Source organism: Anas platyrhynchos, chromosome 3, assembly GCF_047663525.1.
Source record: "Anas platyrhynchos isolate ZD024472 breed Pekin duck chromosome 3, IASCAAS_PekinDuck_T2T, whole genome shotgun sequence".
Lineage (NCBI taxonomy): Eukaryota > Metazoa > Chordata > Aves > Anseriformes > Anatidae > Anas > Anas platyrhynchos.
Window position 1 is genome coordinate 13,174,069 of NC_092589.1, and position 19,884 is coordinate 13,193,952.

Consider the following 19,884-nt stretch of genomic DNA (forward strand, 5'->3'; position numbering starts at 1 on the left):
CAGTATGCAACAAGGGAGAGCAGGCAAGGCACGAGGATGGAAACAGTAGGATCAGATTACAGTTTCAAAATATCGCTGGAACACGTTGGCTGGCGTTAGGCTATTGACTGCCTTTATAATTGCCTTGCTGATTTGCTAGGGGAGGCTTCACCTTACTTGCTGCTCCGCAGGGACGGGGGGCTCCAGGCTGTGGGCACCAACACCAAACCCCATGGGAACTTCTCCTCGCCCCTCTACCAGGAGGTTTCCTCGCGCCGACCTGAGCTAAATCCTTAGATCGGCCTCTGAAAGTCACCCCCTGTGGCTTCCCTTCTTATTTCGACGCTAGCCCGAGCTGGAAAAGACCACTCTCACTCCCCCTGCTACCTGCCACAGCCTTCAGCAGTGGGTGCCGACAGCAGGAGCTGCCTCGCTCGCCAAATTTGCCCTTGGGGTGCTTCCAGCCTGAGCACTGAGCAGCTCTGCCCGCCTCTCCACAGCTTCCACGGCAGCCGAGGTGCACCCATCCGCTGCAGGAGGTGAGAAAAGTCAGCCCCTAAAAAAGTGCGTGCGAAATACCTGCCGCTTACGGTTGCTGCTGGCGACGACAGCCTCGCAGTGAAGGCTTGCAAACAGAAAAAAAAAACAATTCCCTGTGCTCTCTGGAAGCACAGAGCTACCCAGGAGGCCAATTTTTTGATAGAGCTCTAAAGGAGGGTTTTGTAAGTGCTTATTAAACCTCGCTTTTTTTTTTCTTTCTCCTTTTTTTTTTTAAAAAAAAGGCAAAACAAAAAAGCAGCCAGCATTAAGGTGAAGTGCAAGTGTCAGGGAAAACAAACCTTGTAAATAGGAGGGCATGGTTCTGGAGAGGACAGAAAGCCCAGCACAGTTCTGCTCCCCGGCCCCACGTCTGGTGTTGGGCTTTTTGTTTTTTGCTGCTCTCTGCCATTAAAACCAAATTCTTACCCAGCAGCGCTAGTCAGGAGCCCTCCCTCTTGCCAGGCAGCATGGACGCATTAAACTTGAACGAGTAAAATCTGCAGCGGATCCTGAGGAGCAGCCTTGCAAAAAAAAAAAAAAAAAAAAAAGAAAGAAACCCCCAGCCCTGTCAGAGTACGAGTTGCGAGCCAGCTGCAGCGCATTGAACGTAGCCGTGCGTTACTGCGTGGTACGAGCTGCTCTGCCTCCCAGGGATGCTGCCATGCCAGGGTTTGAAGACCCCAGGGTCAACAGATGAAAGCTCCGAGGAGGGCTGGTTCTCATGGCCCTCACCTCTCCGAGGGCTCGCTCCAGCCCTGCTGTTATACCTCAACACCCGGGCTTGCTCCGCTGGCTTCAGCGAGGCTGGGAGAGGCTGCCAGACTTCCAGTGGCGTCCCCCTCCGCTCTTTCCCTTCCTTTCCAGCTCTGAAAAGGCGCCGGGAGGAGGATGCCCCCGCTCTGGTTGTCAGCTCAGGTGGTCCCTCGGGCTGGACCCGGCGGCACGTGCATCTTGTAGCTCGGAGGACCTGGCCCTCGCCTTGCCAGTTGAACCCAGTTGGCACAAAAGACCTTTTTATTTTGGTCCTGCAGCTATCGGTGCCAACTCCCCATCCTGCTGAAGGCAGTAACAAAACACTCATTGACTACCGTTGGGCCAGGATACAGCCAACGCAGCCCTCCAGGATGAGGAGCGAGGAGGGATGGAGGAGAGGAAAATAACGTTTCGTGTTCCAGCAGCGAGACAGCGCTTGCGTGAGGTACTGGGGAGAGCCTCCGAGAAGCCCTGGTGAGGTTCATCTCTACCTGAGATTTGGGAAACTTGGATTTGGGAGTTGAGTGTGCACCTCCTCGACTTTCTGTGCAGTTTCAGGGACTTTTTGTGTCCCTGAAACAGCCCGGCAGTGACGAGGTGCAGCACCGTACGCACAATTGATGCATGCAGCACTCTCACGCTAGGCACATGCCTCTCCCTCCCCTCTGCAGAGCGAAGGACTCGTCGCTGAGTAGGCTCAGACCCAGCCAGGCATTGCACAAGCTTTTTGTGTGTAATCGATTATGGTTGACTCCAGAGCACCACCCGCTCCGGGCTGATTATCTCTTCTGCTCAGCCCCAACTGCATTTTTTTTTTTTTTCCCCAGCTCCGGCTGAAGAGCATGCAGCACCAATAAAAGGAGGCTAAATGACATGCAAATGAAAAAAATATATATTACTTTTGTTTTTCAATTAAGAGAAGCCAACTCCCAAACAATGCTAGCATTTCTCTGGCGCTGAGGCGCGTGCAATCACCCTAAATGGGCAAAAAAGCAAGCTGAAGCCTTCTCAACAACAATGCTTCAGCTTTTGGGTCCGGGTCTTCCAGCTTTGGAGCCAACGGGTGGGGAATAGCGGGGGAAATCTCCGCGTAACTCCCCACCCCCCCTTTGCCCGGACAAATTCAGTTTTTCCACGGCCTTTCTTCAACTCTCTAATCCCACATACCTAAGTAACGCTGAAAACTAACTTGCATACCAAACCCCTGCAACACCCCTTATTAAAACAACAACAACAAAGCGACATCCCGTCCCGACTCCAGCGCCTGGACGCAGAATGACAGCTGCTGGCAGCCCGCTGGAAGCGCGGCAGAGCCTCGTCTGGCCGGGATCACCTCTCGGCCAAAACAGACGTACGAAAACCCCGCCGTGGGCACAACCCCTCGTCACTGCCCGTCCGTTTCGGAGGGTGCGAGCAGATCCCATCCCCTGCTAAGCTTTGCCCCACCAGATCTGGAAGATTGGCCTCTCCATCTTGGAGATGTTCGAGCTTGCAGTTTGGCCTCGTGCTGTTCGCTACCTTGAGACGTGCAAAGCTGATCTCGCTAATGTAGGCGTGAAGCTGCTGGTTGGAGGAGATGGTGTGAAGGGTACAGAACAGGCAGGCAGCCTTGTCTTCAGCCGTGGCGGTCAGAAACAACACGTTTGGTTTAGGGAGATGCCGAGGAAGGCTTGCAGGCACGTGTGCTTTTACCCTCTGTATCAGCTGGTCCTAAAAGATGCCGCCTCCTGGCTTAGAACGAGTGAGGTGATTTATGGAAACTGCAGGAAAATGTTTTTACAGTTCCCGTTTGCATGTCAGAGGAGAAGGAGATAAAATAAAACTCTGCAGAGCTGGGAGTCTTGTGGTGTTGATTCCAGCTCCCTGTTTGGGGAGCAGCTTAGGCTGCAGCCCTGCTTTGTGGCTTTAACAGTTAAATGCTTTCAGAGAGCATTTCTGGGGAAAAGAAAACTGAAAGCTGCGCTGAGAAGCTCAGAGGAGAAATTGTGATGAGTTTCCTGATCTGTTTTGTCCTTTAAAAGGACCGGCTCTGAACCGAGCTGCATGAAGATCGAGTGAGATGTGAAAGCTTGACAGTCATACCTACAGGAAACCTTGAATCATTTCTGTGCTTCCTGGAAAACGACGCAGCCAGCTTATCATGGTGCTCACTAACGATGATCCCATAGCTCTTACTGCCCAGCCTAGAAAATGTCCAGCTACCAGCACCTCGATCTCGGATGCAGATGAGAGGAACCAGCCCAATCGGGTTCACTAGAAACCCGTGCCGACGTCCCCTGGCAATAATAATTAATAACCAAGCGCGGGGAGCTGGGCACAGCCACCCCAGCGGTGTGGCCTTTATCACGGGGAGAAAGGTTGGCTTTGTGCGGCCAGTATTTTTCTACATTCCTCGCAGAGCCTGACAAACTTCAAAACTCTCCTAGTCCCCGAGCCATTTACAAATTTCTGCTTTAAATAGAGCACTGCGGAAGGAGCGCTGGTATGTCTTTAGGACAGAGTCTGTCTTTTTTCAGGGGGAGGAGAGAGTCGGAAGGGGCGGAAAGCTGCTCGCTCTCCTCCTAACCCACAGCTTCTTTAGCATGCGCTGAACTCAGGTAGGATTTTCGATTCCTGCTGGCCTCGAGCTCCCCTTCTCGCTGTCGGTGCTCGAAGTCGAAGGAAATGCCTGTCGGTCGTCAACATTTAGCCCCACCAGCACCCCGAACCCACGTGCGCGGCTCTGGAGTAGCCCATGGAAGCGACACCAGGGAGCAGAGAAAAACCAGAGCTCGGCAGCAGTGCGAAATTTCAGAGGTTTTGCTCACCCGAGATTCCAGGCGCGGGGATCGCTGGGAGCTGGCCAAGGCGCTTGGATCGCAGCCTGCCCGTTCCTCGGCTCCTCTTAGCTCCCTCCCTCCCCCCCCCCCCCCGCCTTTCTTTTTTTAATTGCATAATATGCTAGAAAATGATCTGGATTTGGGACTTATTTTTAACCAGAAAAGGCTCACTTCACCCAATCTGATTTGGGATTTAACATCCAGCAAATGCCTTCTGAACCTCACTCCTTTTTTTTTTTTTTTTTCTTTTCTTCTTTTATCAAAACCCCGACGACGTTGCGAGGGCTCTTTGCTTCTGAATGTTTCGCAGGCGTTCCTGGGGGCGTTTGCACGCCCTTAGTCTGTCTGCCACCAGCGTCCAGCCATTGGATTGTCTGGGACCTGCCTGGCGCAGTCCTTTCGCAGGCAGGGATCCCATGCAGGGAGCTGGGGACTGGACTCAAATAAGGAAGGAGAGTTTTGCCTCCTGCACCATAGCCAGGAGCCAGCTGCGTACGGGAGAACTTATTTGGGGTTAAAAATGGGTTTCTACTTACATTTCTTGCAACTTCATTCCATGCAGGTTGTGAGGGAGAGAGCTGGAGGGAACTTGCTGTCCTGTAAGCCTCCAAGGAGGTGCTGGCGTGGGCACCACGCTTGCTGACCCCGCAGCCGCTGGTATTTTGGCAAACCCAGCCCTGGCTGCTCCCCGAAGATAGGTGGGGGCACAGGGCAGAGGGCTCCTGGCCCTCCAGCCCTCCCTGCTCAAGGCACAACGTGAGGTGTTGTGCCCGTGGCAGCACGGTGGTGCCTTTGTTCCTTTGCGTCTGGGGGGAGCTTTAGGTGACAAAAATAACGGGGACAAAATGAGGCTGGGGCTGGGCTGCATAGAGGAGCCTTTGCAGGCTTTTCTCGGTGCTCTGAAACATCCTGGAAGAGACGGCAGCGAGGATTGAAGTGCCCTACTTACCGCTAGCTCAGCGATGACTTGCGATGCTGGGGAGATTTGGTAAAATTGCCTTGGTTACCTTCAAAATCTGCTCTCTGACCAGGAGACAAGCGCATGCACTTATGCTGATTTTTGTTCTCTTAAAAAGCCCTGCAGCGTTCTTTTGTTCTCAGCGAGCCTCGAAGGAAACTTGACATGGAGGTAGTCCTGGGCGAGGAGCGCGCTCGGATTCGGGTGAAGCAGAGACGAATGGGTCATCCAGAGCCCTGTGCGTGGCGAGGGAGCTGCCTCGCACGCCGAAAGCCTCTCCGGAGGTGGCAGAGGCTGCTGGTGCTGCAGGCAGGTGGTGCCCGCCTGGGGACAGCCTTTAAGGCTCTCTGGTGGCCCTGTCCCCAAAAGCGTCCCCAAAGCCAGGGCCCGTCGCTAGTGGGAGTTGAGCCCCCCCGCTGCGGCAGCAGAATGTCCCGCAGAGAATTATCCTGGCCATCAGGCTAAATGACCTGGCGGGGCTTCTTTGTCTGTAATTCATCTAATTCTGCGATGAGACGAGTGTAAGAACTGCATTTCCTGCTCCAGTAGTTCAGTCCATATGCAATCATTTAAATAAACCCACCAGGTCAGGTCAGCGCTGACACTCCAGGCTTCGCCGTGAAGGTTTCTGTCGGTACAGGATTGCTGAGCCTCGCTCCCCTTCCCTCCGTAAACGTGCTTTCAAATAAAAAAGGGAAATCTGTTGTAAGAACCTCGGCGTGCTAGGTTTGTATTGCCAGCCCCGGCACTGCATTGGCCAGGAAGCTCAGAATTTGAGAGCTTAACGCAGGATCTGGAGCTTGTCCATCGGTGCAGATAGGAGGGGCCGTACGCTCAGCACGTGCCCGAGGGAAATGTGCTGTGGGGTAAGCGAGGAGGGGACGGGGTGGCCAGGGAGGGGGCTGGGGGAGCAAAGAGCAGGCTTTGAGCTTTGCTGGCTTCATCGGTGCCTTCTGCTTCCTTGCAGATATATGTTGGGGAAAGGAGGAAAGCGGAAGTTTGACGAGCATGAAGATGGGTTGGAAGGCAAAGTGGTGTCTCCTACTGACGGTCCCTCTAAGGTGTCTTACACCTTACAGCGTCAGACTATCTTCAACATTTCCCTTATGAAACTTTATAACCACAGGCCATTAACCGAGCCGAGCTTGCAAAAGACAGTTTTAATTAACAACATGTTGAGGCGAATCCAGGAAGAACTCAAACAAGAAGGCAGCTTGAGGCCCGTGTTTGTGACGGCTTCGCAGCCCACCGACCCTCTCAGCGACAACTTCCGCGAGGCCCAGCCGGCGTTCAGCCATCTCGCCTCCCAGCCCCTGCTCCCCACTGACTTCGTAAGCACTACGCCCCTGGAGTCTTGCCTCACCCCGGCCTCGTTGCTCGAGGACGACACTTTTTGCACTTCCCCGGCTGTCCAGCACGATGGTCCGACGAAACTACCACCTCCTGCTCTCCAACCAGTCAAGGACAGCTTCTCCTCAGCCTTGGACGAAATCGAGGAGCTTTGTCCCGCACCTACCTCCGCAGAGGCAGTAGCAGTAGCAGCCGACGCAGCCGCCGCCGACTCCAAAGCCCACCCCAACGAGTCCAGCGCGCAAAAGCCCGAGGGCGTCGCGGAGAGCAGAGCGGCCGAATCCAAACTCATGGACTCGCTGCCTGGCAACTTCGAGATCACGACTTCCACAGGTTTCCTCACAGACTTGACCCTGGATGACATTCTGTTCGCTGACATTGACACGTCCATGTATGATTTTGACCCCTGCACGTCTGCCACGGGGGCTGCCTCCAAAATGGCTCCCGTCTCAGCAGATGAGCTCCTAAAAACGCTCGCGCCATACAGCAGTCAGCCAGTAACTCCAAATCAGCCTTTCAAAATGGACCTCACAGAACTGGATCACATCATGGAGGTGCTTGTTGGGTCTTAAAATATAGAAATATAGCAACTCTCTCTCTCTCTTCTTCTTCTTTTTTTTTTTTTTTAATTTTATTTTAATTTTAAGTACCAGTATATACACTTGGTAGTATTTCCATAGTCCCTCCCGCCCCCGATTCACAGCACTGTGCATGCGTCCTTGCTTGCCTTTTTTGAAAAGAAAAGGATCACACTAGTTTTTGCTTCAAGCAGAGTTGGAGTGCCTTCATCCATGTATGACCACTTCTAATGTATTTTTTTTAAAGTGGTTCCTCAAGGAAGACCGAATATCCTGGTATACGAAAGAATATGTATTGTAGACAATGTTATGTTATTACAAAAAAAAAAAAATTGTAAAAGCTAAGCACAAGGATTATGTTTGGGAAAGCTGTAAATTGCATGTGCATATTTGTCTATTTTTTCTATAAGTTTTATTGCAAGAGGTAAAAAAATTTATTATTTAGATAATCTCAATACCATTTTAGCCCTGTATAGGTTGACTTAGCAATTCAGCCTTTTGGAGGCATTAACCTGCTCCTCTTTAAGTGTTGCATTTACATGGCTGTTTAGAAACTGCTGCCCAAATTTATTTTATATTTTTGTACAGATTCTGCAGTTTATGATATTGTTTTTTCTAAAAACAAATGCTGTTTATACACACAAAAAATAGCTATTTTGATAGGATTTGCTCACATAGTTCCTGCATAATTCAGATGTACAAGAACCACTTGTACTTTTATACAGAGTTGTAATGTTTTATATGTGTATGGTGCAAAGAGAAAATTGGATCAAATAAGCCTGCAGTTGGTTTCCCTGAATGCAAACAAACAAACAAACAAACAAACAAAAACAAAAAAAGTGCTTTAAGAAAGGGCTGGGAGCTGCTCCTGTGGGAGTTTCACAAGTGTTTGCTCCCTGCTGTACCCACTGCGCACTACTGTGATTCCCGAAACTCAGAGCCATGTCCTTCTCCAACACGTACGCGAAGCAGCCGGCAGGAAGCAGTTGTGGAACTCCAGCCCGGAGGAGCTGAACGCGGTGGCAGCCCCGGGAGCAATTTCGAGGGGGCCCACGCCTGCTGCTCGCCAGGAGCAGCCCTCCCGCGGCCACCGTCCTGACCGGCGGGCAGAAGACCGGCGTCGCCGCGTCCCCGCGCCCTTTCTTGGAGCATTTCTCCTCCCCTCGCCCCACCTCACTGTGCTAAGTGCTGAAAAAGGCAACTTCAGTATTACTGCAGTGAAGCTCATCTCTTACCTGCACTGGATGGACTTGCTTTAATATCCATTGCTGTCGAAACTGGAGCCAGTCGCGTTACATCACTTGGCATCTCGTATAGGGTTGGTTTCTTGTATCAACTGCGTTACCTGCTTTACACTTTATAGACCTGTTTTACAACGAATATACAGACACAGCTTTCTATGCATGGTCCCCTTCCCCGTAACACCCGAGAAGTCTTCTCATTACTGCACCAATAGCATTTTTTAAGTTCCTTGTGGTGTACATTTAATTTAAAAACAAAATGTTTGCAATGTATCATGCCTATTGCTGAAGTTGCTATGGCATTTTAGTTTTTCAATGGTACTTTAGCTGTTGAGCGCCGGTTACAACCTATATTGTTGACATGCCTATGGCTTCTTTAGGAATAACTTTTATATTTATTTAAGAAATTTTAAATTATGTTTTACGTCATTTGGCAATATTCAGTCAATTCTGCTCCCTTCTTGTCATGGATGAAATTGGGTCTTGTCTGCCTTGGAAGGAGGCAGCTTTTTATAAATTGGCACTTTAAAACAGGCCATATATATTTATTAGTGTATAGATAGGTAGATATGACATAGATATGCACACAGACAGAGTATAAAAGCAAACGCATTTTGCAATGAAGGAACTCCTAATTGAAACGAAACGCGCCGCGTACAATTACGAAACGCTTCTGGAGCCCGGCTCCTCCGCCAGGGTGAGCGTGGGGCTGGGGGACACCAGGGCTGGGGGTGGGTTTGCTTTCTTTTCCAAGCCAAACTCAGCGATGCTGATGGCGCTGCAGTCATTTCCTTACACGGGCTAAAAAAAATAAGTTATCCCTTCCAACAGAAACCCCTCAGACTGAGCACAGCTCAGGGCCCAGGGCTGGGGATCCCCCCCACCCCGCATGTGGTGGCCTGTAGGGAAGCAGCCCCGCCGGGTTCTGCACCGCTTCTAACTGGAGAAACTGGGAAAACATCGGCCGTGCGGTGTGGGGTCTGCTTGCACAAACCCGCAGGCGATTTCACACGGTAACTTGGTCAGCGCTTGCATTGCCATGGTTAGACACCGATGGCTGGAGCTGCCCTTTTTATTTTTGTATTTTTTGGAGGGGAGGGTTATTTATGCAGTCAAACAACTACCGCATGTTAGGCAAAAGTCCACGTAAATGCCATTTCTGGAGCCACGCTTCGACAGAGGTGGCTGGGTGCAGGTGGTGTAGCCGCAGGAGGGACGAGGTGAGCTCTAAGTCCATTTCCCACTCAGAAGACGTCTGTGTGCCCTTGGTGCTGAAGCACAGGCCCTGCCGCAGGGGCCTGGCGGCGATCTGCTGGGACACCAGCAGCTGACACGGGGCTAGGGAGAGGCTCTGGTCCTGTTGGCAGCCACGCAAAGCCACAGAGGGACGGAGGGGAGGGCTCAGCGGTGCCGCTCGCCCCAGGGTCCTCACCGCAGCCACGCACGGGGCTTCTCCGAGACCTACACCAGGGATGGATTTCGACATTAATGTGCAATGAAGTGACAAGATGGGAGCAGAATAAAAGAGCTTTGGATTTGAAGTGATTTTTTTTTTGTTTTTCATAAATTATTTATTCTTTTTTTTTTTTTTTCCTTCTGTAAATATATTTATTTTATTGTGAAGCTAACAACATCTGGATTGTAACATGTACAGAATGTATGGTAGGAATGTATTCTCTTGTAGGAATGTAAATCTGTATGAAAAAGGGTATGGGAGCCAGATTCAGAGAAAATGAATTGCGTTCCAGTCAGGATATGCATGGTTCACATGACATTTTTTTCCCCCCCCCCACCGCTCTTTTTCTAATATGGGTCTGGTCGTTTGAAATATGCAAAAGGGGTCGGGGTGGGGGACAGTTTTATGTTCAAAACCAGTCCCGGCCAGCCTCCTACCCTGTCAGCCTCTCGGTCTGCGAGGGGAGCCAGCAGCGAGCGCAGTCACCTCCAGCCTGCTGGTCCGGAGACATTCGCAGGGGTTCAGCACCTCCCTGCTGGGTGACGGCGGCTGCGGGACCTTCCCTCCAGCCCCAGGAGACACAGCCGAGCCTCTTGCCTTGAGGTAAGGACAGCGAAGGCAGGCAGCCGAGCCCAGCTGCCCGCAGTGCTGCACCCCAGCCAGCCCGTCCTGGCGGACTGGTCCCAGTTCAGGGCTCCAGCAGCACCGGTCCCCAGCCAGCCCCCGTGGGACGGGGCAAGAAACTGCGGCCGAGCAGCGTAAAAGCATCAACCCGGCACCTTCCTTGCAGCCACCGAGAGAAGATCGTGAAGCCACTGGCTGAAGCAATCACTGTAAGAATAAATTTGGACTTTGCGAGAGGTAATGTGTGGGTTTTTTTTTTTTTTTTTTCCCCTCCCCTCACTGCTGCGTGGTTATAGCCTGGATTGTTTCAAACCAATGTTATGAATCCAAAGTTTACACTTTTATCACAATTAAATTGAGTAAATTGTAATGGGTCCTGTCTGACAAACGGTTTAATCGACTCCGGCGTATTGTGAACTTTGCGTTGTTGTTACAGGGTTTATTTGGTTGTTTTGTTTTTCCCCCACCCCTCAGGTTTCAATATCCTGCTTCTGTGCAAGTTGCTTTCAGTGCTTCTATTAATTAACGAGACTGAACATTTTTCAAGAAATTAGTTCTTTTTAAGCACTTTTTCTTTTCCTGAAAATAAGCCTAATGCAAGTTCTGGAACCTCTTTAAAAATACGAATTGCAGACAAAAATCCCAACCTCAACTCCGATCTAGTTCTGAGTGTAATCCGTACTAGCGCCTGTAAAGGCCAAGATTCCGGAAAAGGTGTAAATAGTGTGACATGTTCAGTGCATGGTTGTTTGAACAGGGCTTGTTATTGTCAAAAAAAGAAAAAAAAAAAGAAAAAAAAAAGAAAAAAGGCTGTATTTCCCCTTCCCCCTCCCACAGACCTTAGAGCTGTGCCTTTTCTATGCAATATTACAGACATATACATCTGAAACCAGATTACTGTATTCACATGTAGGTATGGGCTGTAATCAAAACCAATTGGACAAATGTACATGGAAATGAGCAGTCTTACTTTTGTAGTTTTATATTATACAATAAACGATTAAAATAAGTTCTGGCTTCTTTCTTTCCCTCTGCGGACGGGGCAGGGCATGGGAGAGAGGGGAGGTGATGGGGACACAGGAGGGACTGGCCCATGCCCTCTTTCAGGACTGGACAAAAGTCACCGTGTGTGACAGTGTGCAGCGAAGGAGCAGGGTCGGGACCCTTTTACTGCACATAATGCACTTCTGTTCAGAGCATTAAACCCCAGCAGGAAGCGTCCAATACCTTCATGCAGGGCTTCTTCACCAGCGGTGCCCTCTTCCCCCTGCAGGTGCTGGTGTTTGGTTCCAGGGGCAGCAGCAGCAGCAGCAGCGGGGAGGCCTGGCCCTGGCTTTGGCTCAGGCGTTTTGAGGCGAGGAGGCAGCGAGCGCAGCCCAGGAGCAGGGTTGGGGCTGGCCCCAGGGCGCAGCGAGTGAGTCACCCCCCGCCCGCCCCCGCTGCACGCACCGCGTGGCCTCCACCACCCACGGGAAACGTCGCTGCTCCATTTTGGACGGCACAGAGAACCAAAACCAGACAGAAAAGCAGCCGAGTTTCCCCCGGCCCGACGTGCCGCGCGTAGCGGCTCCGCTGCAGCGAGCTGGCTCGCGTTACCAGGGTGGCCGCCAGCAGCAGCAGCACGGGGCGCACGCAGCCACCGCGCTGCGCACCAGCTGCTGCTCGGGGACAAATGGCTGCGGGGACGCGGGGCACGTGAAGCGCACAGAAAGGAGAAGTGTAGGAATTAAAGTCAGCCCGGGGATTGAATTTCTGCCTGCTCAGCAAGCACCGCGCTCGAAGGGGTGAAACACGCCCGAGGCAGAGTGAGGAGATGCCTCCGGCACAAAACACCAGGGCTGTGTGCAGCCCCCTTACCCCTTCCTTACCCAGTGGTTTCCCACCTGCCCTACAGAACTCCCTGCAGGAGAAAGCAGGACTGGGGTTTGGCACACGGACACACGGTGTCTGCTGGCCGCGTTCAGGTCCTTTCACCCACGTGCCTGTGCCTCAGGAGCAGGGTTTCCAGGCGGAGGACCCACCACGGTGGCTCCTCATAGGCCTGTGCTGTGTTTGAACCTCCAAAAGCGATGGCCTGGAGCTGCTCGGTAACTCCGTGAGCCCACGCAGATCCCTGATGGCAGCAATGAGCCCCTCTCTGGGCCCAAATAACTGGAAGATCAGAGAGCTGTAGCCAGGCTCCCACGAGCCTCGCCCAAGTAGGCACCACAGGGGGCAGAAACGCCTTCAGCAGCGCGGCACCAGGAGGCCCCCGTGTCCCTGCAGGCTCCTGGGGGTTGCACCAGGAGGGAGACCGCTCCTGCCTCTAACCCCGGGCCTGGAGGGAAGCGTGTGCTGCCCTGTGGCACAGCCTGGACCACGCGCAGCTCGTACTCACCAGAGAAACCACAGATGGGAAAAGACACCAGGGAAAAAACCCTCAGCCATGGGCAGCGCTTTGGAGAGCTCCTCTGCCTCCATCGCTGCTGGTTGTAGGCTCCTCGCCACCTCGTCCTCGTGCGCATCGTCTGCCTCCTCTCCAGGCAGCTCCCTCCTTCCCTGCTCCTCTCCCTTTTTGAAGAAACTGCCTTGGCAACTGGCAGCAGGAGCATGGGTTTTCACCCCTGCTCCAAATAACCGCGTGGCTGGAGAGGGGAAAGACCAGTGCGACCTCCAGGCTGTGGCCACAGCGGGCTGGGCACAGCGGCCACTTCCAAACCACGTCCTCGGGGACTGGCGCTGGGGTACGCCGGGTGCTCAGGGTCACAGGCAGCGAGGATTTCTTCCCTCGCCCCAGCACTCACACGGCCCCAAAACCCCGCTGATTCCTCCCCAGACACCTCCAGTCTGCAGCTTCTGCCAGGGGAAGGCGCATCACGAATTGCGGCAAAGAACAGCTTCCAGATCGCCCCTTTCTGCGAGGTTTTCCTTCCATTCTCCCCTGCCACCACGGTCCTGCTCTGTCCACCTCAGGCTGCTCTCCCCTGACCATTTCCCCCCTGGTGTTTCCTCTCCCCCCACACTCCCCGGGCTGCCTCCCCTCCCTGTGCTCCTCCCCTCGCTGCTCTCCGCTCGGCAGCTTGGCCATCAGCCGCCGCTGCCTTCACCTCTCCCTTCCCGGCGTGAGCTGGGATGAGATGGATTTTGTGCCGGAGCCAAGCCCTGCATTTATTAGGGGAGGAAAAATAATCAATGCCACGACACCCTAGAAGTTCGCTGGAGGACAATGCCCGTTCCCAGGCGGCCGTTTTTAAGCACAGCCCTCGGCGGGGCTGGGAGCAAGGCAGGAGGAGGCTGCTGGAGGCTGCCAGGGCTCGCTGGGGAGGGCGGTGGCATCGGCCCACACGAGGAGGCTGCTTCTGCTGTGCACGCAGCGGAACATCTTCCTTTCCCCCGGGCAAAGCAGGGCACGAGCTCCTGCGAAGGAGGCTGCAAGGACACGGCTTGGGGCTGTGCCAGGGCTTGGGGGAGGTCAGGGGAGCCGAGCTGCCAGGCCTCAGCCTTCACAGGGTGAAAGCAAGAGCAGGGTTTGGACCCAGAACCACGTCCCCAGAGATGCACACAGACAGAAGCAGCAATTCCCAGCAAACACACAGCAGCCCTGAGATAACCCGGCTCAGGCAGCAAGGCTTGGTACCAACCACGGAGCTTCCATCCAGGGAGATGTGGGCGTTAGCACCCCAGCTCCAGGACCTCAAACCCCTTCTGGGGTTACCTCCACAACCAGGAGCTGCTCTCCTGCACCCCGAGGCTTTCAAACCATGCGAAGATGAAGCCCGTGGTACAGCGTCACCACATCTTGCAGAGAAAAAGGGAAGCACCAGGGCAGGGAGGCAGGGGATGAGCGGAGTCTGCTCTTTTGGACATCTCAGATGCGAGCAACAGCTCTGGCAGGAGGTGAAAAAAATCACCAGCTGCTGACAGACTCTGCGGGAACAAAGCAGGGGCCAGAGCACGTCCAGTGAATCACCTGCTGGGGGTTGGTTCGACCAGTTTCAAGTCCCACACCCAAGAGCAGAGCCACCCCAGGACTGTGTAATCCCAGGCGCAGGGGTGGGGGAGAAAGGGAGAGAAACGTGCCAGGCAGGAGGGACGGCTCTCTGGCGTGGCCCTGGGGATGAGCTCGGAGAGGCAGCAAGTCCCAGCTCGCTGCCAGGATCTTATTCCTGCCTCCCCTCCCACGCCCCGTGCTCCTGCTGCGACCTCCCTGCCGGCACAGCCGCCCGGCAGCTGCTGCCTCCAGGCAGGAGCTGGCACCCACGGACCCGAGGGAGCCTCAAAAACAGGTCCCTGCAGGGCGTGAAGGCACCGGGGGTGAAGGGAGCAGGGGAGGAGGAGGGCTCAAGAGGAGCAGGACTTGCTGAACTGATGTGTCCTTGGAGAGGAAAAACCGACCTGTCTACAGCCTGCGGGCTGCTCCACGGGGGTAGCGAGTCTGCGTGGCTCTGACTCTACACACCTCGACCTAAGCCAGGGTCAGTGCTCCAACGGCAGGGATAAAAAAATACTAACAGTAAGGAGAAATGTCCCTCTGCAGCCAGGGTGAGCCCAGAGACATCCTGGTTGCTGCTCGCATGCAGCAAGGGTTTGTCATTGCAGCTGGGCATGGAAACGCACCCCGGTACGCACCGGGTGGGACAGCGGTATGGAGGGAAAGCCTCAGGAGTATTTAGCACCCTGAGCTCGTTTTGTGGGACTTGTTGTGCTGCTCTAAACGCTGAAGGCCTTCCCCCGAGGTGCAGAAAGACTGAAGCTGATCAACAGCAGCAACCAACCTTTTGGTGCAACTCCCTCCTCTCCAGGACTCGCAGACTGTGCCAGGCACAGTTTTGGTTCCTGGGTGTCTCTGTTGTGCAGGAACTGCTCTAAGGTTGTGTTTTTTCCCCCCGTCAGCTTCAGTAAAAGCAGTTCATCTGGCCTGGTCCTTCCAGAACGCCCTGTGCCACCTGCAGACATCCTTCTATACGAAGAAAACGCGCCCTGCCAAAAAGGGTGAAAACAATCTGTTTCAATAGCTTCACGTTATATACAATTTATCGCCCGGAGTAACCATAGGAAAAGCACATTTTCAAGTGTGGTTTCTGACTGTGGTTAACCCTGAAATTGAGGACTTTATCTATTCTTGATTGCTATGCCAATCTTTCAAAACACAGCTGAGCTGCGACCCGCTCCGTCCACGCAGCTCCTGACGCGCCGCCTTTTCCTAGCGCACCGGCGTCCCCAAAGAGCTTCTGGTGTGCCTTCTGCAAACACGGGTCCTGCAGGGCAGCCAGCAGAGCTAATACCTGCCACGCAACGAGAAGAGAAAGTTAGAAACACGTTTCCTAAAGCGCTGCCTCCTCCTTCACCCACGGGAGAAAAACCAGGCGCTTACTGAGGGTTTCCCATCTCACGCAACCCTGAGGAGCTCAATAATTCCCCCACATCCAAAGGGGGGCCTCAGCGGCAGCTGCGCTCCGTAAACAGTCACCGGGGTGCTCCGAGGTTGCTGTTGGTACAGGGTATAGAAAGCTGGGCGAATAACTGATTTTTCGGTTCGCTGGCGATTCTGAAAAAAAGTTAGGGGGAGAAAAAAAAAATAATTCATTTAGGGTTGGCTGAAACAAACGGTTCGCTTTGACTTCAGCCCTTGACAAAAAGTTTGCTCAGATCACTCAGAATGAAGAATTGCTTCAAAGGGAAAAAGCTCAAAGCCTCTCGTTTTGAAAATGCTGAAAGAAAATGTATTTTTTTTGTCTCTTCTCTCCAGAAGAAAAGCTTGGCAAATCAAAACAATTCGTAAAATGTTTTAGTTTTGCCAAAATTTGCCTTTTTTTTTTTACTAGAAAAACGCCAGACGAAGATTTCACCCAGCTCCAGTCCAACCAATTTACACCTATAATAACTTAAACAGAGACATCAGTAATTCTGATGAAAGGCGGGCTTCAAAAAAAAGAAAAATAAAATAAAATGTCACAGCCACTGCACAAATGTCCCGAAACTGAAACCCAGAAGAAGAAAGCAAGCTAAAAACCGCTAAGCTTTTCTTGGCTTGGCAGGGGAATCTTATTAAGTCTCTGAATCGTATAGCCACAGATTTGGGACGTTGTAAAAGTTAAATTAGTCTTACTTCTTATTAGCAAGGCACGAAGGGAACCAGGAGATTATGATGCAGCAGCTGCCTTTCTGAGCCAACTTTTCAGCCCTTCAGTGGGGACATGGGCTGGGACGGGGAGCGGTGCTCTTCGTTTGGGCCCAGGGCAATAGATTGGATTTACCCACAGCTTTGTTCTTGCTCCGTGTTTTCATTCAAAATACGATCGCTCTGCACGCCAGGGAGAGCAAGGCCACGCGTTTTTCGAGCCGCTGGACTTGTAAATGAACCCAGGCTTCAGCACAGCCAGCCTAACTTGCCGCGCCCAGGCATCCCACCTGCCAGAGGGCAGGTATTTCAAACCCAATCCAGGTTTGAAAACAGTAAGAAAAAAATAATGTGTTTTTTTTTTTTCTTTTTTTTTTTTCTTTTTCCTATTTTATAAACACACAAGGATGGGCAGCAGCAGTTTGCTGGGAATCATTTTAACAGCGAAGTCTGCTAAGGAAAAATGATGCCATGGCCTCAGCCTGAGGGAAATAAAATGGGAGAGAAGGAGAGAAATCCTTGGAAGAAAAAAAACAAACACCACAGAGGAACTTGGAATATCTCAAATCACCGCTGTGCTGTGAAACCATGCCCTCCAAAGTAATATTTAAGGAGCCAGTACCTTCATTTATCATGAGAGAATGTGTTCGTCTGAATACTGGAGTCCCTAAACAACACTGCTAGCAATTCTTTTTTCTCTTATTATTTTTAAATAGCACCTTTCATCCCCAAGCAGTTGGCTACCAGCCTACAGAGGCACAGCAGGGCGAGAGGCAGGTGGCGGGGCTGCAGGGCACCTCTGGCCTGGTGGGGAAAACGAGGAGCTTCCAGCAGGGCTGCCAGGGAGAGAGGAGCTGTCTCCAACCACGCCTCTGAGTCTAAGGCTGCTGCTGCTCTGCGTGAAAGGAGCTGGAAATCCCTCGGTGGCAGCCTGTAACTCTTGAGCATCCAGGGTGGAAACCCGGGGAGCTCTGAGGGGAAGCTCCAGGTCTGGGTAGCCACAGCTACCAGCAGCCTGCCCCTCGGATGGAGGAGCTTTTTTACTTTTTTCCTCCTGGTGGAGGACAAAGGCGTGAGGTTCTGCGCGTGCCCCAAAGCACGTCTCAGCACAGGACAGGCCCATCTCCCACGTGCTGCAAAACCCCGAGCAGGGCACATGCGAGATACCTTCGTACCAGACTCGGACACCAAGCTACGAGCACCTGGAACCTTGCAGAGCCCCAGCAGTGCTAATCATAGATACTGCTCTCTGTGCCCATCATTTGTGTCTGCCTATAATCATACATAACTATATCTGATCATTATAAAAAAAAAAAAAAATCAGCTCCTCGCAAAGTCTAGACAGGGAAAAGGGTCTGGGAAGCATAAATTATACCAACAAAAGCAAATGCAAAAGCCCCATTTAGACACTGAGGTTGAAGTGCTCAGCTAGAAAAGCCAGTCTTGAATTTACCAGCCTCTCCTTGGCACTGCCCTGAAGAAGCAGGAAACAATCACACGGTGGCTGCAGCGTTTCTGTCTTGACCGTGGCATTTCAGACCCCCTTCCTCGCAGGGAAAGGGCAGCTGTAGTCTGTGAGCTGCACTTCTGCAGCTACAAGAGCAGTGTCTTTTCCTCCCCGCTCTCTAGTTAATCAGGATTTCCCACGTGTGAGTTTGTTTGACAGGAGAAAAGGCCTACCTCTGCCTTGCTGTCCTCTCTTCCAACGGCAGCTGTATTTTGGGGAGCCTACAGGGCAGCGGGGTCTTCGGGGCTCTGTCAGGCAGGAGAGCAAAGCACGCTGCACTGAAAGTAGAGCACGAACTCCCTTGTGATCCTGCCAGAGTTCCCTTGTCCGCCTCTACCTGTTTGGGTTGCTGAGAAGAAACCAGAGCCTATTATCAGGCCTGCTTCTTTGTCAGGTGCTTCTTTGATGTAAATTCAACCATGATCAAATATGCTGATCACAGCAAAGAGCCGAGGAGTAACAAACATGCAAGCTGCACGGTGACCTGCAGAGATTAGAGCAGCCGGGGCTGGAGACAAATCGGGAAGATTAAACGCAAACGAGCTAAGAAGCGCCGGGAGAAGTACCCGGGGAGGCAAAAATACGCAGCGCAGACAGAAAATTAGAGAAGAAGGCAGACCAAAGGCTGAGCAGACCCTACTCGTACATAAATCAAAGTCCTCTTCGCCCCCTGGCCCCCGACACTTCAGCTTTACCCTAATGCTTCTGCTCCCAGTCCCTGCTAGGCTCGCTGTAAGGAAACAGAGAGAGAAACCTCTTGGTGCATCTTAGTGCACAACGTTCTGCAGTGACAATTGCAGAACCAAATCAGCAGAGAAAAAAACAGGTTTTCTTTTTTATTTTAAAGAAAAAAACCTTCTGGAAAGCTGGAAATTGGAGTTCCTTGCAATCAGAACTGCCCTGCTAATCTCAGCATCACCACAACTCACCTGTGCAGCCTCCCCCCTGCTTTACAGTGGGGGCACGGGGGCTAAGGAAACATTTTGGGTTCCTCATGTGCCTGGTGCTGTTCCTACACCCTGCAAATACATCCCTGCCCGCAGCACAGCAGCACTCTGAGAGATTTCTTTGAAATTCAGAGAATTTTGAAGGTGGAGATATTTAATTTGGGGTGGCAGAGGAGAGCACAACGTTACTTCAGCCTTCACCTATCGCCACTGGTGATGGCATCACCCTGCAAGCTCTCAGATCCGAGCACTGACACTGATTTAGGGACCACTTGCCAGTGTGCCTGGTTACAGATGAGTACTGGACACCCAAATTCACTAGGAAACAACAGAACACCTGAGAGAAGTACTTTTCTACTCACCAACCTTTCTGTAGCTAAATGAGATCTGCTGCCTTGCCAGCAACATATTTATCTTCCACATCCCATGGCTGCAGACAATACTTGCCGTATCCCTCAAAAAAAATGAGATTCTCTGGCAGCAACACTGGGAAATGTGCACAATTCCTCCTGCAGACCTGCTCGGATCCTCCTTGCCACTGCGTCCCGCTGCTCTTCCACTGCCACTTGTAAACCCAGGCAGTGACATCGTGTTCACACTGGCAAAACAAGAATAAATTTTTAACCTTTTCTGATCAGAAGCAGCAGAATAAGATGCCAGAGAGGCAGATTTCTGCCACGCTAAATGGCACCCAGTAGTACCTGGTGATAGAGAGATCTAGTTTAAGCATGCCTCAGTCCAGTTCTGATCTGTTTTATCTGTGGGGAAACACGGTAGCTTAACAGAGCCAACGTCCACACAAAATTTACAGTAAAAAACTATCGGTCCCTCAGCGCAGGACCAGAGCCATGCAGCACTGCCCATGCAGCTCAAGGAAGCCGTGGTCCTAACAGCACCCGAGGAGATGTTTAGCATCCTGCTCGTCTTCTTAGAACCTGTTCAGCTCTGAAATTTAACCCGAGAAGGGTTAAATTGGAAAATCCAGATCCCCTTCCTACATCCACTCCCATCTTAGGTGGAGGTGGCTTTCAC

The 19,884-nt window shown here is 52.2% G+C and overlaps 1 protein-coding gene and 1 long non-coding RNA gene across 3 annotated transcripts in view; one reads left to right on the plus strand and one right to left on the minus strand.

The window, feature by feature from the left end:
- Window positions 1-11,307, plus strand: part of SERTAD2 (SERTA domain containing 2) — a 121,618-nt gene extending 110,311 nt beyond the window's left edge. For both annotated transcript variants that reach the window (XM_038176979.2, XM_027452972.3), the window contains exon 2: window positions 6,017-11,307. In XM_038176979.2, the coding sequence (XP_038032907.2) occupies window positions 6,021-6,971 (951 nt within the window). In that variant the 5' untranslated portion in view covers window positions 6,017-6,020 and the 3' untranslated portion in view covers window positions 6,972-11,307. The remainder of the gene's footprint in view (window positions 1-6,016) is intronic.
- On the minus strand, window positions 7,001-19,544 carry LOC119716453 (uncharacterized). The gene is made up of 4 exons (XR_011808006.1): window positions 18,079-19,544; window positions 15,652-15,825; window positions 15,053-15,562; window positions 7,001-9,679 (listed from the first exon to the last, which is right to left on the minus strand). It is a non-coding gene; the product is annotated as an uncharacterized lncRNA (long non-coding RNA).
- Between the last annotated feature and the right edge of the window lie 340 nt (window positions 19,545-19,884).